Below are 14,962 nucleotides of genomic sequence, written 5' to 3'. Positions count from 1 at the left end.
AGAGCAAGTCAGGGAGGCTCTATAAATACCAAAGGATAACGCCTCTGGGGAGGTACGCACTGATACACGGGAATACCCACTCAAAACCCAAGTCTCTTCCCTTTCTTCTTGCACATACTTATCCTCTCGCCGGAGGGCCTTGCCGGGCAACCCCCGGCTAGGTCTTAGTCGTGTGCTCACTGTGCAAGCTACGTGGAGAAGGCTAGGAAGCCACTGAACCAACAGAGGAAGGACTCGAACTAGATATCATGGGCCACACAGTGTCCTGAGCTATCAGGAGGTAATTCCCAACCCTAGCCGCCGAGTCGCCGATGCCTCCGGGCCTCCCCCATGGGCTGCTGCTAAAAAAATCTCTCGGAAAACGAAGCCTGCTGTGCTGCAAGACCACCATATCCGGCCGGGCCGCCGCTGCGAAGCTACAGACTTGCCCAAAGTTAAGCCACGCAGGAATAGCCCAGAATCCACCTCCAATTGCGGCGGCGGCGGAGACGGTGTGTTTATTGACGGCGTCGTGGTCGTCGGAGCGGAGACGTTTGCTGAGGAGGAAGGGCATTTGTAAGGAGGGTTTGTGGTCGAGGGAGCCGGAGATGGAAGAGGAGGAGTTGAGGCGGAGATGGAGGAGGAGGAGTTGTGGCGGAGGGGGACGGAGACGGTGGAGAAGGAGGCGGGGGTGGTGCCGGTGGCGGCGATGATGGAGGTGTCGGCTTAGCGGAATAGAGGGCAAGATCAAAAGAGAAACTAAAGCTGGTCTCAGTAAGAGGATGGTGGTAAAGTAAAAGGGTGGGGTTTGGATTGGGTGCTTCGTCCCCTGTTTGTAGACATGTGCAGTGGGCCACTTAAAAGTTAAGTTAAGCCACGTCAACGATTTTGAGGACGAAATGGACGGAGTGTAACGATAGGGGTTTGAAGGAGGGCAAGAGAGTAACGATAGGGGCCTAAATTAAAAAGTTTTTATTAATATAGATGTTTAATTAAAATAAATTTAAATTTAAGTGTTTCTGTAACATTTGAGTGAAAGTTTAGGTAACATTTTAATTCCATAGTTTATTCGACTATGATTAGAAGCTACTCCTACGTGATTCCGAGAGTTAGATCTGAGGTGTGTAAAGAGTCCCGGGTTTCGTTCCATTCAAGCTTTGTTTTCCACCTCCCCTTTCCTTGCTTTTGAAGCTCTCTCTCTCTCTCTCTCTCTCTCTCTCTGGTTGGTAGCTGAGTTTCCCTTAAATATGTTCTCATTCTTCTCTGGCAATTCAGTTGCATAAAGTTCCAATCTTTGCAATTGTCTCTATCAGAGCCTAATCTCGGTATTGGCAATTTTTTTTTTTTTTTTGTAGAATCAGGTGATTCGAACCTGATTTTTTGTTTGAGATTAAATTATATACACCGGATGTAAACATTATTTTTCTTCAAACCAATTAGATTGTGCAAAATGTCAGCAATCTAATTGATTTGGAGGGAAAAAAATGTTTACGCGGTGAATATAATTTAATTTCTTGTTGTTTTCTTACCAAAAGGTTTGTTTTTTGGATTCCCCTGTGATTTTGAAATTGGGTTACTGATTTTCTGATTTGAGATTTGATTTGGAGGGTGTTGTTTAATTTTCGTCAAAACTTATGTTGGAGTTGAATTGGGAGTAACTTGTTTGATCTCTGAGTTTTATGCTGTTGTGAATTAGGTTTTGAACTTCAAGGAAGGGTTATCAGCAATGGCTACAAATGGGCAAACAACAAAATCCCCACCAAACCCTTCTCCTCTGCGAAGTGCCAAATTTTTCCTGGTGATATGCAATCCTGTTTTTATCATTTGTCGATTCTTGTATATGCAAATCTTTCATGTAACAAATCACATGATCGGACAGCGGTAAAGACGTGGCATGGGCGTTTTTTGATAATTAATACCCGCCAAGGACATTTTCAGCATTAACAAATGTTTTTTTTTGGTAACTAGCATTAACAAATGTTCTTAGCTTGTCCTTAGCGGGTATTAATTATCAAAACACGTCCTGGGCCGTCATTTTTCCAAACTATGTCTTGAAAGAGTAACTGAACATTCATTGCTATTAAGACTAATATGGTTCATTCTACTGTATATTGATGTCCGATCAATCTAATTTTTTTCATGGTTAATGTACTTATGGAGACATAAAATATGGATGGTTCGGTTTGGGTTTTTCAAGTAGGATAATGATGGGTCCTATTTTCCATCTGATCATCACAAGAGGGGATCATGATTTGCATTGTTTTTAGTGTCTGATCTCAGAAATTTTTTTTTTTAATCATATTTCAGACTAAAGTTTACCATCCTCATTTTTGCATTATGTTAGCTGTATGCATTACAACTTGACCGCTTCCAATTGCATGTGGAAAACCATTTTTGGGGGTGTTCTCTTCAGGTCAGGTGGTGATCATCAGATCTTGGGATCTAAGCAGCTTCATGGTCGCCTGAACATTTTGATTCCTGATTAACTGTTTTCACAATAAAATGGAATTCATCTGTTTTCAACACATATCAATGAATTAGCTTCAGATATTATATCTTTCCTAAATATGGTCCAATATAAGGTTCCTCGGAAGTTGTGCTGAAATTGTGTTATTCAGCCCGGAGAACATTGATATGTATCGAAATTGGATCCTATGCTGGTTATGTATCGAAATTGGATCTCTACCAAAATTGAGTGTGCACTGCACCTGTGCAGTGTGAGCCATTAACACCTCTCTTTTGGTGGTCTAACTATTTATTGAGGGTTGATACAAATTTGAGGATGAAGGATTTATATAAAGCGTTGCGATCAAGATTTGCATCTAGAGATCCATTAGTCTATAACATTAACTGCAATTTATATTTTATTTTTACATACCTCCACTGGGTTGTATTTTGTTAAGAGAAGAATTTTCAGTACCAATATGTTTTTCAGCGATATTTCCTTTTTGCCCCCTTGAGAGTCAGCAATCAGTACAAGCATCCTTACCATTTGCTTCTTATATTCTCTTTCCTTTGGTTCGTGCAACATTAATTACAGGCTAACATGAGAATTTTGATTACTGGAGGAGCTGGGTTCATTGGGTCTCACCTAGTTGATAGACTGATGCAAAATGAAAAGAATGAGGTATGTACCTCTTGGAGTTATCTTACACGTCAGAACACAAATGGGAGTTAATTTTATTTAGAGGTTCCCAAGTTGCAGGATGTGTATGTTCCCTAGAAAGGTAGGACTTTTTCGTCAGTAGGGAGCAGCTAATTGACATTATAACATATATACATGCACTCCCTAAGATCAAATGCATTTGCTTCCCATGTAAAAGATTCATGTTCAACAAATTTTCATGTTTACTCTGGCTCAGGTGATTGTTGTTGATAACTACTTCACTGGCTCAAAGGACAACCTAAAACAATGGATTGGTCATCCACGATTTGAGCTTATTCGTCATGGTATGCCTTTGTCTTATAACTTGTAAATTCTCTCAGGCTTCTAAATGAACTTCTCTTACAATTTTATTGTTTTCTATAACTGAATTTGACTGAAGTGTCTTATTTTTTTTCGAAAAGTGTTTGAATCATAACTTCTTTTGTTTGTCATAAAATATGAGTCTTGCAACCATACTATGTTGTTTAGAATTTTTGTGATCTTTTAAAGGTTAGCGTTATAAAAAAAATTCTGATGATATATGAAGGGCCCCGTATGGGGGATTCGCTTCAGACCCCCAAAGTTACAGCCGGTACTGATGAAGACCTATTTGTCTTTCCTTATTAAAGCATGATATTGAACTGAAATTCCATGAGGACTACATGTCGTATGTTTGGTTGGAACTTTTGCGGCTAGAATTAAGTATCATGGGATATAATATTCCACAAAACATGGATACTCTCTCCATTGAGCGATGTGGTATTGTTGATCCCCTCAATATTAATCCAATAGGACTATTGCCCATGATTCACGAATTAACATTTATGGGGCAATAATCTCTTACACCACTAGTACTAGTTACAATGTTACCACGAGAAACACATACAACTTTACACCTGTAAAAGTAACAGCCAAGCATTTCGGAGTGTTAGCTTCAAAAGAGAACATCAGAGTAAAATCTTGCAAGATGTAGCTACTGAATGCACAAATGAGGAAAAATGCTTACCGATCAATTTGCTTTCCTGCATGACTGATTTGATGGGGCTAATCAAACACCATTAGTGCTTTCTCATCCTTCTTTGTTTGGAATGAAACATGCCAATCCAGTCTAATCCCAAAAGGTTTCTAAATGGACTGTGTACTGCTCTAAACTCTCTAAATTGATGATTGATTCTTTTAGGGCACTAAATTCATGTTCAGAGTTTGGTTGAACTTCTTGCTTTTTCCGATACTTCTTCATCTAAGAGGCTGTTTTTGAAACAAAAATAAATGTTGGAGAGAAGTGGAATGAGTGACAAAACTAATTGGAAAAAGTTTGCGCGACGCGGGACATGTTCTACTTTGTAAGAGCTAGACAATCCGACCTCGAATTTTCTGCAAAAATGTTCTACTTAAAGAATAATAGTACTTAAGCTACCTGGTAATTAGCTCGTTGTGCATACATGATACATCCAAGCCTCAGTCGAGTCTGGATATGTAGCTGCATATCAAAAGCTAGTGTAACTTCAGTACTGCATTCATCTTGTTTCTTATGAACCCAATACCTTTTACCTTTTTTATTATGTTCATCGTACTTCACTCTAGATTCATCTCTTAAGATTCTGTTTTTCTGCTGTTCAGATGTCACAGAGCCATTGTTTCTTGAAGTTGATCAGATATATCATCTTGCTTGTCCTGCTTCTCCAATCTTCTACAAACACAATCCCGTAAAGGTGTGCAGTATGCGTATGCTATTCAGACGAAATCTCATAGCAATGAATATGTTTATAGATTGAGAATCTCTCTGTCTCTCTCTCACAATTTCGCTTGATCGCATTGTACTGAATACGGTAGAGCGTAATCAGTGTCTTACAGTATCATATTCATTTAGTCTTTTTAGAATGTTTCTTTCTTTTCTGTTCTCCCCATTCACGACCCTCTGTTTGAACCAATTATCGGTTACTGTGGAAGCTGTCTACTATGAAGCCTTCATTTTTTTCCCCTCTTCTTGTTATCGCCCAAAACTCAACTAAAACCGAACACCATTGATAACAATTCTTGTCTAACCTGCCTGTCATAATTGCCTAGTATTTGCTTCATTGCTTATAATGGCATCCTGTCTCTTTCAACAAAGGATGCATCCTCATTTACCAAAAGTGTTCTTTTTTTGACTTTCCAAAATGTGCTTTCTTCAACGTGCGTAATCTGAGTTTTGTATTTTCCAGCTTTTAATTAAATGGATGGTATTTGACAGACAATTAAGACAAATGTGATGGGGACATTGAACATGTTGGGACTTGCAAAGCGAGTTGGAGCAAGGTTGGAAGCCTTTCTTACCACTTTTTTTGTTTTCAGTTTTTTACCGAATTATCGTTTCACTAAAATTTATGATAATGACCAACAGGATTTTACTTACCTCGACTTCTGAGGTTTATGGAGATCCACTTGAGCATCCCCAGACTGAGAGCTACTGGGGCAATGTTAACCCTATAGGTATATTTACCATAAGGACATTTTACATCTGTATAATCGCACCCGGAGTGGATGTACTTGCGTTAATTTGTCGGAAGGATGTGTCGAGAACTTGGTGTTAACTATTAAGCTGGTTTTTTTTCCTCATGAGTGTTAGTTTAGTTATAGCAACGGCTGTCTATCCTCCAAATAATGTGTTATTATAAATAATATGTTATAGTTACATGAGAGGTGATTTTTTGCTGCATGGAAAATGATGTTTCTCAACGTGTATTGTTAGGTGTTAGGAGTTGTTATGACGAGGGGAAGCGAGTAGCTGAGACTTTGATGTTTGATTACCATAGGCAGCATGGAATAGGTAAAACTCTCTCTCTCTCTCTGGGAAAAAAAATTTCCGTAGAACAGTGTCCTAATGCAATTTCTTACTCTCTGAAAATGGTGAGCAGAAATACGGATTGCTAGGATCTTCAATACTTACGGACCCCGCATGAACATTGACGATGGGCGCGTCGTCAGCAATTTCATAGCTCAAGCAATCCGGTAATGCCTCAGTATTTTGTGGACCTTGTAGAAATATAAAATATTAAAAAAATTGCTCGAGCCCCTTCCGTCGGTCTCTTGCTCATACACTGTCTCATTATGTTCCCATTATGTAGTGAAGAGCCTTTGACTGTTCAATTGCCAGGGACACAAACTCGGAGCTTTTGTTATGTGTCTGACATGGTATGTGAGAGTACATAAGATGATCAACCGGCAGCCATTCAATTCGACTGAAGCAGTGTTCTAAAATTATTTGTCTTCGTTTGTCTTGGCTTAAATTGCAGGTTGATGGTCTTGTTCGACTTATGGATGGAGAACATACCGGACCAATTAACATAGGCAATCCAGGTTAATATACTACTTATTTAATGCACAATGATTATAGTCCTCTATTTTCTATTGATGTTGCTGAATTCTTATGTTGTTTTAGGTGAATTTACAATGCTTGAACTCGCTGAAACTGTGAAGGAGGTTAGTTCAGATCTTTCGTACTTCAGTTTATAATTGTCACTGGGATGTATTCCATGTAGTTATTGTAGCCATAGGCTGTTCTTCGATCATAGATTTGGCGAGGAATATAGGGAGGGAAGCAGCAAGGTAAAGAAAAATGCTAGCAGATAATAAAGAGAGAGAAAATATCTTTTTTGCTTTCCCTCATTTTTTTCTTTTCCTCCGCCAATCCCCTGTACAAATCCATGAACCAGACAGAGCCGTGGTGCCTCATCCAGTCCATCACAAATTGTGCTTATATGTAAAGCAAGCGAAACTAACTGAAAAGAAAATTGCAATCTTGCAGATAATCAATCCTAAGGTAAAGATCTTGACTGTGGAAAACACACCTGATGATCCTCGCCAGAGAAAGCCAGACATTAGTAAGGCCAAAGAGTTGTTAGGTTGGGAACCGAAGATCAAGTTGAGAGATGGTGTTCCTTTCATGGAGGAGGATTTCCGCCAGCGGCTTCGTGTCCCAAAGAAGGCCTGAACTTTACTACAGCCTCACATGCTATATATATATATATATATATATATATATATATATAAGCTAAATGTGGCTTTCCATGCCAACTCCTCCTTTTCCTCCTGCTTTCTTTCAAGTGTAAACAATCCAGAATAAATTGTGCATCAGGCTTCATTAGTAAGGCCAAAGAGTTGTTAGGTTGGGAACCGAAGATCAAGTTGAGAGATGGTGTTCCTTTCATGGAGGAGGATTTCCGCCAGCGGCTTTGTGTCCCAAAGAAGGCCTGAACTTTACTACAGCCTCACATGCTATATAAGCTAAATGTGGCTTTCCATGCCAACTCCTCCTTTTCCTCCTGCTTTCTTTCAAGTGTAAACAATCCAGAATAAATTGTGCATCAGGCTTCATTGTTTTGTAGACCATAACAAAAGAAATTGTGCAACTCTCTTTTTTGATTAATAATACTAATACCTAAATAAAGTTTTACTATACTTTTTTCTCAGGTTTGCAGTAAAGATTTTTTTACGTTGTCATGTTTTGATTACTCACTTTCTTTAGTTTAAAATAGTCCGCCCCGAAAATTTTGGTAGAAGGGTTATGTCGCACCCTCAATTTTCTACATAAATACAAGGGATTTTCATACATAAAACCTCCCAATAATCCGTACAATACTCCAAAAGAGTTTAACATTCTCATTTCCTTAATAACACTTCAACATCCAAATGTTTCCAAAAAGTACATCTTTGGCTCCATGGCTCAAATCAACATAAGTACTGAATATCAAACCAGTGTTAAGAACTTGCAATATTCTTTAATCAAAAGATTTACAAATAGAGTTACGAATACATCTTCCAAAAGAAAAATCACAAAGATGACTTAGTAACTCCTCAATGTTAGCTTCCAAAAGAATGTTCACATCTATGCACTCCATACATGAAACTACTGCTCTGGGTTAGTACTTGAAAAATAATGTAAGATTTGAGCTACACTAGCCCAGTAGAAAGCTCTAATCTAACAATGTATGCATATGAAATGTAGGAACGATCACAAGATGAACAAAGGCCACAAGATTAAATGGAAAGGCAACAATAGCAATCCAATTCCAACTTTTCGTTTCCAAAACCAATCATGTGTTTTCAACGAATAACCATTGAAAGTACCATGTGTCAAACGTGTCTCATACCTGTGTCATGAGCCGAAACTCCTGGCGGGCCAATTAAAGGACCCCGATATCCTCTGTCAGGCACCTCACCCATAGGGTGGTCCTGAAGTATCCAATACGAGCATATTGCTCCTGCCGGGCCAATTAAAGGACCCCGATGTCCTCTGCCAGGCACTCACCCGTCGATGAGTCCTGAATGTTCACGTTGTGTCCGCAAAGTTCCAAAATCCTATTTACCATCACGTTCGTATCATTCAAATCCAACTTTGATACATAAAGTGATTCTTGTAAATCATGTCCAAACGAGCTTTAAAGTTATGAATACGTTCAACGAAGTCATTAGAATACGAGTAACCAAGTTAAGAGTCATTTTGGAGGTATTTGAGGAGGTTAGAAGTGATTGAAAATCAACACGGTGAGGTAAGAAGCAAAACAACAAAAGCTGGAGTTAAGCAACAGGTATCGATACCAAGGAAAATGGAATCGATACCATTTGGCCGAGAAGGATTCCAGACGCAAGGGTATCGATACCTAGGACAAAAGGTATCGATAACAAGTGATTTTTCTGGGCTTTGAAACACAAAGGTATCGATAACAATACTAAAGGTATCGACAACAATTCATTTCGAGCAGATTTTCAGCTGATTTTCGTGGGTTTCTCAACAGCAACAACAACAACAACAATCAATTGCAAGAATCAAGTTACAAGAAACAAGTCATAAACATATATTGCAAGTTAGAACTCCCTACCTCGGGATTAAAGAACAAAATCAAAGAGCTTTCCAAGCCCTAGCTCCAAGCCTTGGAATCGGATGGGATACGCCTCCACCGAGCTCAAACCAACGAGAAACGAGCTCCACTACGCGAAGGAATGAAGGATTGGAGGTAGTTTTGAGTGGGTTTTTGGGTTATTTGGATGAAATTTGGTGAGAATGTAATAGAGAGGAAGAGAGCCGAGAGGAGAGAGGGGAGAACAGGAGATGAGAATGAGGGGTGTGAGTGTATTTCTCACACTCTTCCCTTATATACTCACACAAATGCATATTACCCATTCACCCAAATCTTTCAAACTCTTACACATTGAACCCTTCAAACAATTATCTAAATAATATTCGCAATTATCATTTACGAAACAATTTAACTCTATTAAACGAAATTACGGGTCTTTACAGGTTAAATCTAATTCCTACATATTACATTGCTTTAGAGTATGGCTTGACTTGACTATAATACTAGCTCTTATAGCATCCCAATAGCTCTGGTCTGGTCCATGGTTTGGTCTTTTCTCCTCCTGTTATCTACATGTATTGTTTATGCTCCCTCCATTCCCATTTCCCGATCTAAAAGACAAATGTATATTCTTCAATGTACCATTCAAAAGTTCTAATTTAGATGGTTTAAATGGTGTAAAAACAATTCGAAAAACCATAAGAATAACTAATTATTCAATATTTATGATTCGAATATTGGGATGGTTACCCGACAAAAGATTTGGTGATAGAAAGAAGATACGTACATTTGTCCCTTTTTGGTCAACACCTTGAGATGATAATAAATTAAACGGTTCCGATCATTTGCGTGGGGTCCTACGCAAATGTTGTGTCAAATGTTTTGTGAGCAGAACCAGACCCTAGTTATATATGTAAATAATTACCTCCTTAATTAGCAAATGTTATCAATTACACTATTTAATATCTTAAGAATATCAATTGAGCTTATTAAACTTCTAAATAGAAGCATCAATTTATTTTCATTCTTGACTTCTTGCAACCCCCCGAATTTTGGGTACGTTAATGAGGCATTTATTACATAATAAAGAGAGTCTGGCTCATTATTACATCATAAATACATCATAAGTAAAAGGTACATTTATTCAACCAGGAAGGAAACTAGGGTTCCTAATACTACTCTGCTTGCTCCTCCATCCTAGCAAGCTCCTCTGCTCCAAAAGCTTCCACAGTGAACTGTTCGTCTTGAACATCTACAAGGTCTGACACATTATACCAGCTTCACCACCGATATAATATGTCAGGGTCACCAAAGGTAACACCATGAGCTACAAAAGCTCAGCAGAACAATCCCATACCCGCTAACCCATAACTTACAAACAACAGGTTATACAATCATCGATTTCCACATGATACATGTATACACAGCTAACAATGACACATCCATATTCGTTAATCAACTATCGTTGGTGTCCAAGATTTTCTGAATTTCTCCTACGCAACTCATCGTAGACCGTCTCAACATTTTCACATACCTTCCATCTTTCAAAAATCATTTGTTTAACACACCCAACCTCGATTCTGCCGCGCCGGGTTCCCGAGTATCCTCACAATGGTTCCGCCGCGCCGGGTTCCCATTGGCACACAATTGCATTGGCTCTGTACCACGGATAACCAAGCCACACACCCTACCTCGGTTCCGCCGCGCCGGTCTCCCGAGTATCCTTACAATGGTTCCACCGCGCCGGGTTACCATTGGCACATATACACACAACTCACATTATGCACCAAAACTGGTCATAATGTAGTTTCAAAAATATTTCATTCCTCGGAATACATTTCCTTTCATTAATCGCACCCTAGGTGCCATGTTTCTACTTTCTCGGTTATTGTGTCTCGTTTACATGCAAAGACTCCGCGATAGGACAAAAGTAAGCATGAAACATTCTAACAAGATCATCCAATTCTATAATATACCACAAGTAACATAATCAATTCACATATGCAACTCAAACTCCTTGAAATATCAAAAATACGAATACTTCGATCCAAATAGTAAAGTTTTAACTTTTCGAAAATCGTTCTTTCTTGGAGATCAAAACAACATACGTTATACTTGAGATGGAAAGTAAATAAAGAGTAAGTAAGGATTTCCTTACCGTTCTTCTAGGCAGTAGTAATGGCTTACGGACGGTGATCGGCGGTTGGACAGAGTAACTTCCTACGGTATGCATTCGGGAGCTTCGAAAGAGAATGGTTTCTTTTGAAACTTCTTCTTGACTAAACTACTTAAACTTTTTGGATCGAAGGGTGGTCGAGTAACGGCTTAGTGGCGGCTTTGGATGAGTTTCTTGAAGAACACAAGAAAAACTCAAGAACAAGAAGAACAAAGCAAGAACAAAGAAATTCTAGAGAGAGAAGTTGAAGAATGGAAGGTGTGAGTTGAATGCCTGGAATGGCTTGCTATTTATAGGCAAAACCTTGGCTCCCTCTCCTCTCACAAGGCCGGCCCTCTCTCTCTCTCTATATCTCCCATGGATTTGCTCCATCAACTCACATCAAAGCATGCCATGCTTTGTCAAATCCAAATCTTTAGGTATAAGGCTATAAAACCCAAATAAGATCTTAGGCTTGCATGGCTAGATTGTACCAAGGATTGGATTATGGAAGATTTGATGGAGGGAAAGATATAATGTACAAGATTTGGTGTTTAAACAAACATAAAAGGACAATGGAGGTTAGATTCTTGGCTAGGAAGAAAGATACACCCATGGATTTGAAAGACGTAAGAAAATCATGGTGTGGTACAACCAAATCTCCTTCCCTCTTTCCTCCTCTCTCTCTCTCCTTTGCATATATAATAATATAAAAGTACAAAAGTACAAGATTCTTCCAAATCCAATAACCATTAAACAATCCTAATTAGACACGTGTTCCCATTAAACTAATAAATAGAGTACTCTAGGAAATCTATACTCATATATAATATTGTATAAATGTACACATGCCTATATACACCTAGGTACCAAGAATATATAGCCTAAGATTTCCCCATTAGATTATAACAAAAGTATTAGTACTAATCTATTGACTAGGGTACTAAAAATCTAGGGTTTAGATTTACCCACATATTCTAATGCTTAAAAGTACATGGGAAATCAACCCTTGAATATAAAATAGGATCCTTGTACTTAGTAGGAAGATTTGGGCTATTACCCAATGGATAATAATTCTCCTTGTGGTTAATAACCAATGGACAAAAATTACCCTAACTTCTATTGACCAATGGGTAAAGGCAAAGGTTCAAAAGGTTCAATTAGTAACTAGGTGAGTTTGGTTCCAACAACTAGTTGGTTAGAAACTAACTAAATTGGTCAAGTAGGGTTTCTAGTCGAGAGTTAACAAATAACCAAAATCTAACTATGACGAAAACAAACAAGAAATCATATAGCCACTCAAGAGCAAATAAGTAATTTGAAATAACAACGAGATTTTTATTCGATGAAAAATCGGAGTTGTTACACTTCTACTATTTTTTGGTTTGGATATCAGTATATTCGAGAAACCCCGATCCCCATCAAGAGGCGGGTTTGGTTCTTTATCTAATACTAGTGTCACAATTCATGTTAGAATATAGTATTAGTAATAGTCTCACATTGCTTAGTTTACTTATTCAAAATGTGAGTCATCTATATAAATAAGATTATTATGTGTTAGGGTTATTTAACACCCTATACTTTTCTTATTCTTCCAAACAACATGGTATCAGAGCCACCCTTAATCCAACCCTAACCCTAACCATAATCGTAACCCACGCCCACCACCCATCACCACATACTGTTATTGTTCACGCGAACACTGTTCATGCGAGTACTGTTCATCGAGAACACTGTTCATCGAGAACACTGTTCACGCGAGCACTGTTCATCACTCATGGCTAATCAGATCCGGTCTCTCCCATATGCATATGTTATTGTACGCTTGTTTCCAGTTTCGTTAACAGTCTTTCTGCTATTTTTAATTGAATTTCTATACAATCTGATTTGTTGATCGCAGTTATGGGTTTGCCAGATTCATTAGTTAATGTCTTATTGCTATTGATACTGTTGGGTATTAGCATTACTTTGTTCAACGCTCAGTTGATTAGTTATTAGTTGTTCTGGTTGGTGTTTCGTTGATTGAGGCTTGGTAGTTCTTTATTTTTTGGTTGTCTCTCAATTGTTTGGTAAAATATCTGAGCAAAAGTCTGATTTTGGCTCCAATCCTGGTTCTACTATTATGGGTAGTTTGTTCAACTCTTCATGGTTTCGGGAGAAGCTTTCTATTACCTCCACCCCATTGAATGGTAAAAATTATGTTGTTTGGGCTAAAGCAGTTAAAGTTTATTATTTGGGCCAGACGTTATTATTTTCTGATTGATGACCCCCCCCCCCCCCCCCCCCCACACACACACACAAACTGCTTCTACTTATAAGGCATGGGAATCTGAGGATGCCTAGATTCGATCTGAGTTGTGGAATAGTATGGAAGAACATATTGCTAGCACGTTTGTTTTCTTAGAAAATGCCAAAAAGGTATGGACACAGGCTCAGGAGATGTATTCTGGTGTTAACAATCTCCGTCTGACGTATGATCTTCATCAGTCCTTCTTTTCTATACCCCAGGGTGATTTATCTTTGGGGGCTTACTATGCCAAATTTCGCGGTATTTGTGAGGAGCTCAATATTTGTGAGCCTATTTCATCTGACATTCAAGTTATGCGACACCAGCATGAGCGTATGTAGGTTGCTCGATTTATATCTGGTGCATCATCCACCTATGATCCTGTTAGTCCTCAGCTCTTGGGGTCTCGAGATTTACCTTCTCTTAGTGAGGTATTTAGTCGCCTTCGTCAGTCTTTTGTATCTGTGTCTACGCCTGCCCCCTCTCTTGATCGCTTAGCATTAGCTTTCGCTGTTTTTGGTAGTTTTGGCTCCTCCTTTAGCCGCGGCCGTGGTCGTGGCCATGATTCTGGGTTTACTGATTGTGGTCGTGATTCTGGATTTAGTGGTTGTGGTTTTGGTCAAGGTGTTGATGGTTGTGACTCTGGTTTTGGTGTTCATGGAGGTCGCATGTCAGGGGGAGGTGGTCATGGTCGCGACTGTGATTCCAAGTTGTGTACTTATTGTTAGGGCACCAATCATACTGTGGAGTATTGTTATTATCTTCATGGGTTTTCTCGGGCTCATCAGGTTGCGATCTCTCAGGATGCTGGACAGCTTACTCATTCTTCTGCCAACAATGTGGTGACTATCTCTGCAGAGGAATACCAACGCCTTATGTCAATTCAGTCTCCAGCTGCGGGTTTTTCCGCCACTGCTACGCTTGCTCACATAGAATCTCCAGATGGGGAGGAAGATTGGTGGTAGTGCTAAACGTTGGTCGTTGAAGTCATTTCGTTGGTCGTTGAATTCGTTCGTTGATTCGTTGGTCGTTGAAATCGTTCGTTGGTCGTTGGTCGTTGTTTTAGCAAGTTGGTTGTTTTAGTGATTGCTGCTAGTAGTTAAGGTAATTGTTTCGTTGGTTGCTATGTAACAAGCTGGAGAGTCTCCAGCTTGCGGGGGAATGTTAGAATATAGTATTAATAGTAGTCTCACATTGCTTTTTTTTTTTTTTTTTGATCAACACATTGCTTAGTTTACTTATTCAATATGTGAGTCACTAAATAAATAAGATTGTTATGTGTTAGGATTATTTAACACTCTATACACTTTTCCCATCTTTCCAAACAACACATGCTACGCACGAAATCCCGTGCTTAGTACAATTGTTCACATTTGGGTTCTAATAATTTGTGTGGAATGCATTGTATATACTTGAAAAGTGGCTTAACAAAATGCTGTAGTGCAGAGAGAGGAGATGTTATACTGTCAAAATTTACTACAGAGATAAGTTATATTTGCCAATTTTGTGTTGGCAGTGGAATGAATGCCAAAGCTAAGTTGACAATTAAAGAGCTA

The 14,962-nt window shown here is 38.9% G+C and overlaps 3 protein-coding genes across 6 annotated transcripts; 2 read left to right on the top strand and 1 right to left on the bottom strand.

Annotated features, from left to right (window-relative positions):
• Positions 1 to 202: 202 nt before the first annotated feature.
• Positions 203 to 553, bottom strand: LOC131321196 (transcription factor TCP7-like). The gene has a single exon (XM_058352201.1). It carries the CDS (start codon positions 551 to 553, stop codon positions 203 to 205), a length of 351 nt encoding a protein of 116 aa, XP_058208184.1.
• Positions 554 to 1,036: 483 nt separating this feature from the next.
• LOC131318804 (UDP-glucuronic acid decarboxylase 6-like) lies at positions 1,037 to 7,564 on the top strand. Of its 3 annotated transcripts, none has more exons than XM_058348777.1 (13): positions 1,037 to 1,099; positions 1,676 to 1,777; positions 3,020 to 3,106; positions 3,342 to 3,429; positions 4,745 to 4,836; positions 5,358 to 5,422; positions 5,508 to 5,596; positions 5,856 to 5,933; positions 6,022 to 6,115; positions 6,232 to 6,298; positions 6,400 to 6,463; positions 6,546 to 6,586; positions 6,912 to 7,564. In XM_058348777.1, the coding sequence occupies exons 1-13, from the start codon at positions 1,055 to 1,057 to the stop codon at positions 7,095 to 7,097; spliced, it is 1,098 nt and encodes a 365-aa protein (XP_058204760.1). In that variant the 5' UTR covers positions 1,037 to 1,054; the 3' UTR covers positions 7,098 to 7,564. The 3 variants fall into 3 exon arrangements, with proteins under 3 accessions (XP_058204760.1, XP_058204761.1, XP_058204762.1); XM_058348778.1 differs by lacking the exon at positions 1,037 to 1,099 and adding an exon at positions 1,142 to 1,304; XM_058348779.1 differs by lacking the exon at positions 1,037 to 1,099 and adding an exon at positions 1,387 to 1,514.
• Positions 7,565 to 13,415: 5,851 nt separating this feature from the next.
• Positions 13,416 to 14,487, top strand: LOC131318807 (uncharacterized). Of its 2 annotated transcripts, XM_058348783.1 has the most exons (3): positions 13,416 to 13,537; positions 13,628 to 13,717; positions 13,748 to 14,487. In XM_058348783.1, the coding sequence occupies exons 1-3, from the start codon at positions 13,487 to 13,489 to the stop codon at positions 14,132 to 14,134; spliced, it is 528 nt and encodes a 175-aa protein (XP_058204766.1). In that variant the 5' UTR covers positions 13,416 to 13,486; the 3' UTR covers positions 14,135 to 14,487. The 2 variants fall into 2 exon arrangements, with proteins under 2 accessions (XP_058204766.1, XP_058204765.1); XM_058348782.1 differs by having other exon boundaries at positions 13,422 to 13,717; positions 13,748 to 14,410.
• Positions 14,488 to 14,962: the final 475 nt, after the last annotated feature.

Source organism: Rhododendron vialii, chromosome 3a (genome assembly GCF_030253575.1).
Source record: "Rhododendron vialii isolate Sample 1 chromosome 3a, ASM3025357v1".
Classification (NCBI taxonomy): domain Eukaryota; kingdom Viridiplantae; phylum Streptophyta; class Magnoliopsida; order Ericales; family Ericaceae; genus Rhododendron; species Rhododendron vialii.
The sequence above is the reverse complement of the archived record's forward strand: the minus strand, read 5'-3'. Positions and strand labels throughout refer to the sequence as shown.

Excerpts from the sequence above, each read along its gene's own strand:
- LOC131321196 (XM_058352201.1), bottom strand. The coding sequence starts at position 553 with ATGCCCTTCCTCCTCAGCAAACGTCTCCGCTCCGACGACCACGACGCC.
- LOC131318807 (XM_058348782.1), top strand. The coding sequence starts at position 13,487 with ATGGAAGAACATATTGCTAGCACGTTTGTTTTCTTAGAAAATGCCAAA. Across the intron at positions 13,718-13,747 it reads CTATTTCATCTGACATTCAA|GTTGCTCGATTTATATCTGG; the intron begins GTTATGCGACAC and ends GAGCGTATGTAG.
- LOC131318804 (XM_058348777.1), top strand. The coding sequence starts at position 1,055 with ATGATTAGAAGCTACTCCTACGTGATTCCGAGAGTTAGATCTGAG. Across the intron at positions 6,116-6,231 it reads TTCATAGCTCAAGCAATCCG|TGAAGAGCCTTTGACTGTTC; the intron begins GTAATGCCTCAG and ends CCCATTATGTAG. Across the intron at positions 6,587-6,911 it reads TCGCTGAAACTGTGAAGGAG|ATAATCAATCCTAAGGTAAA; the intron begins GTTAGTTCAGAT and ends GCAATCTTGCAG.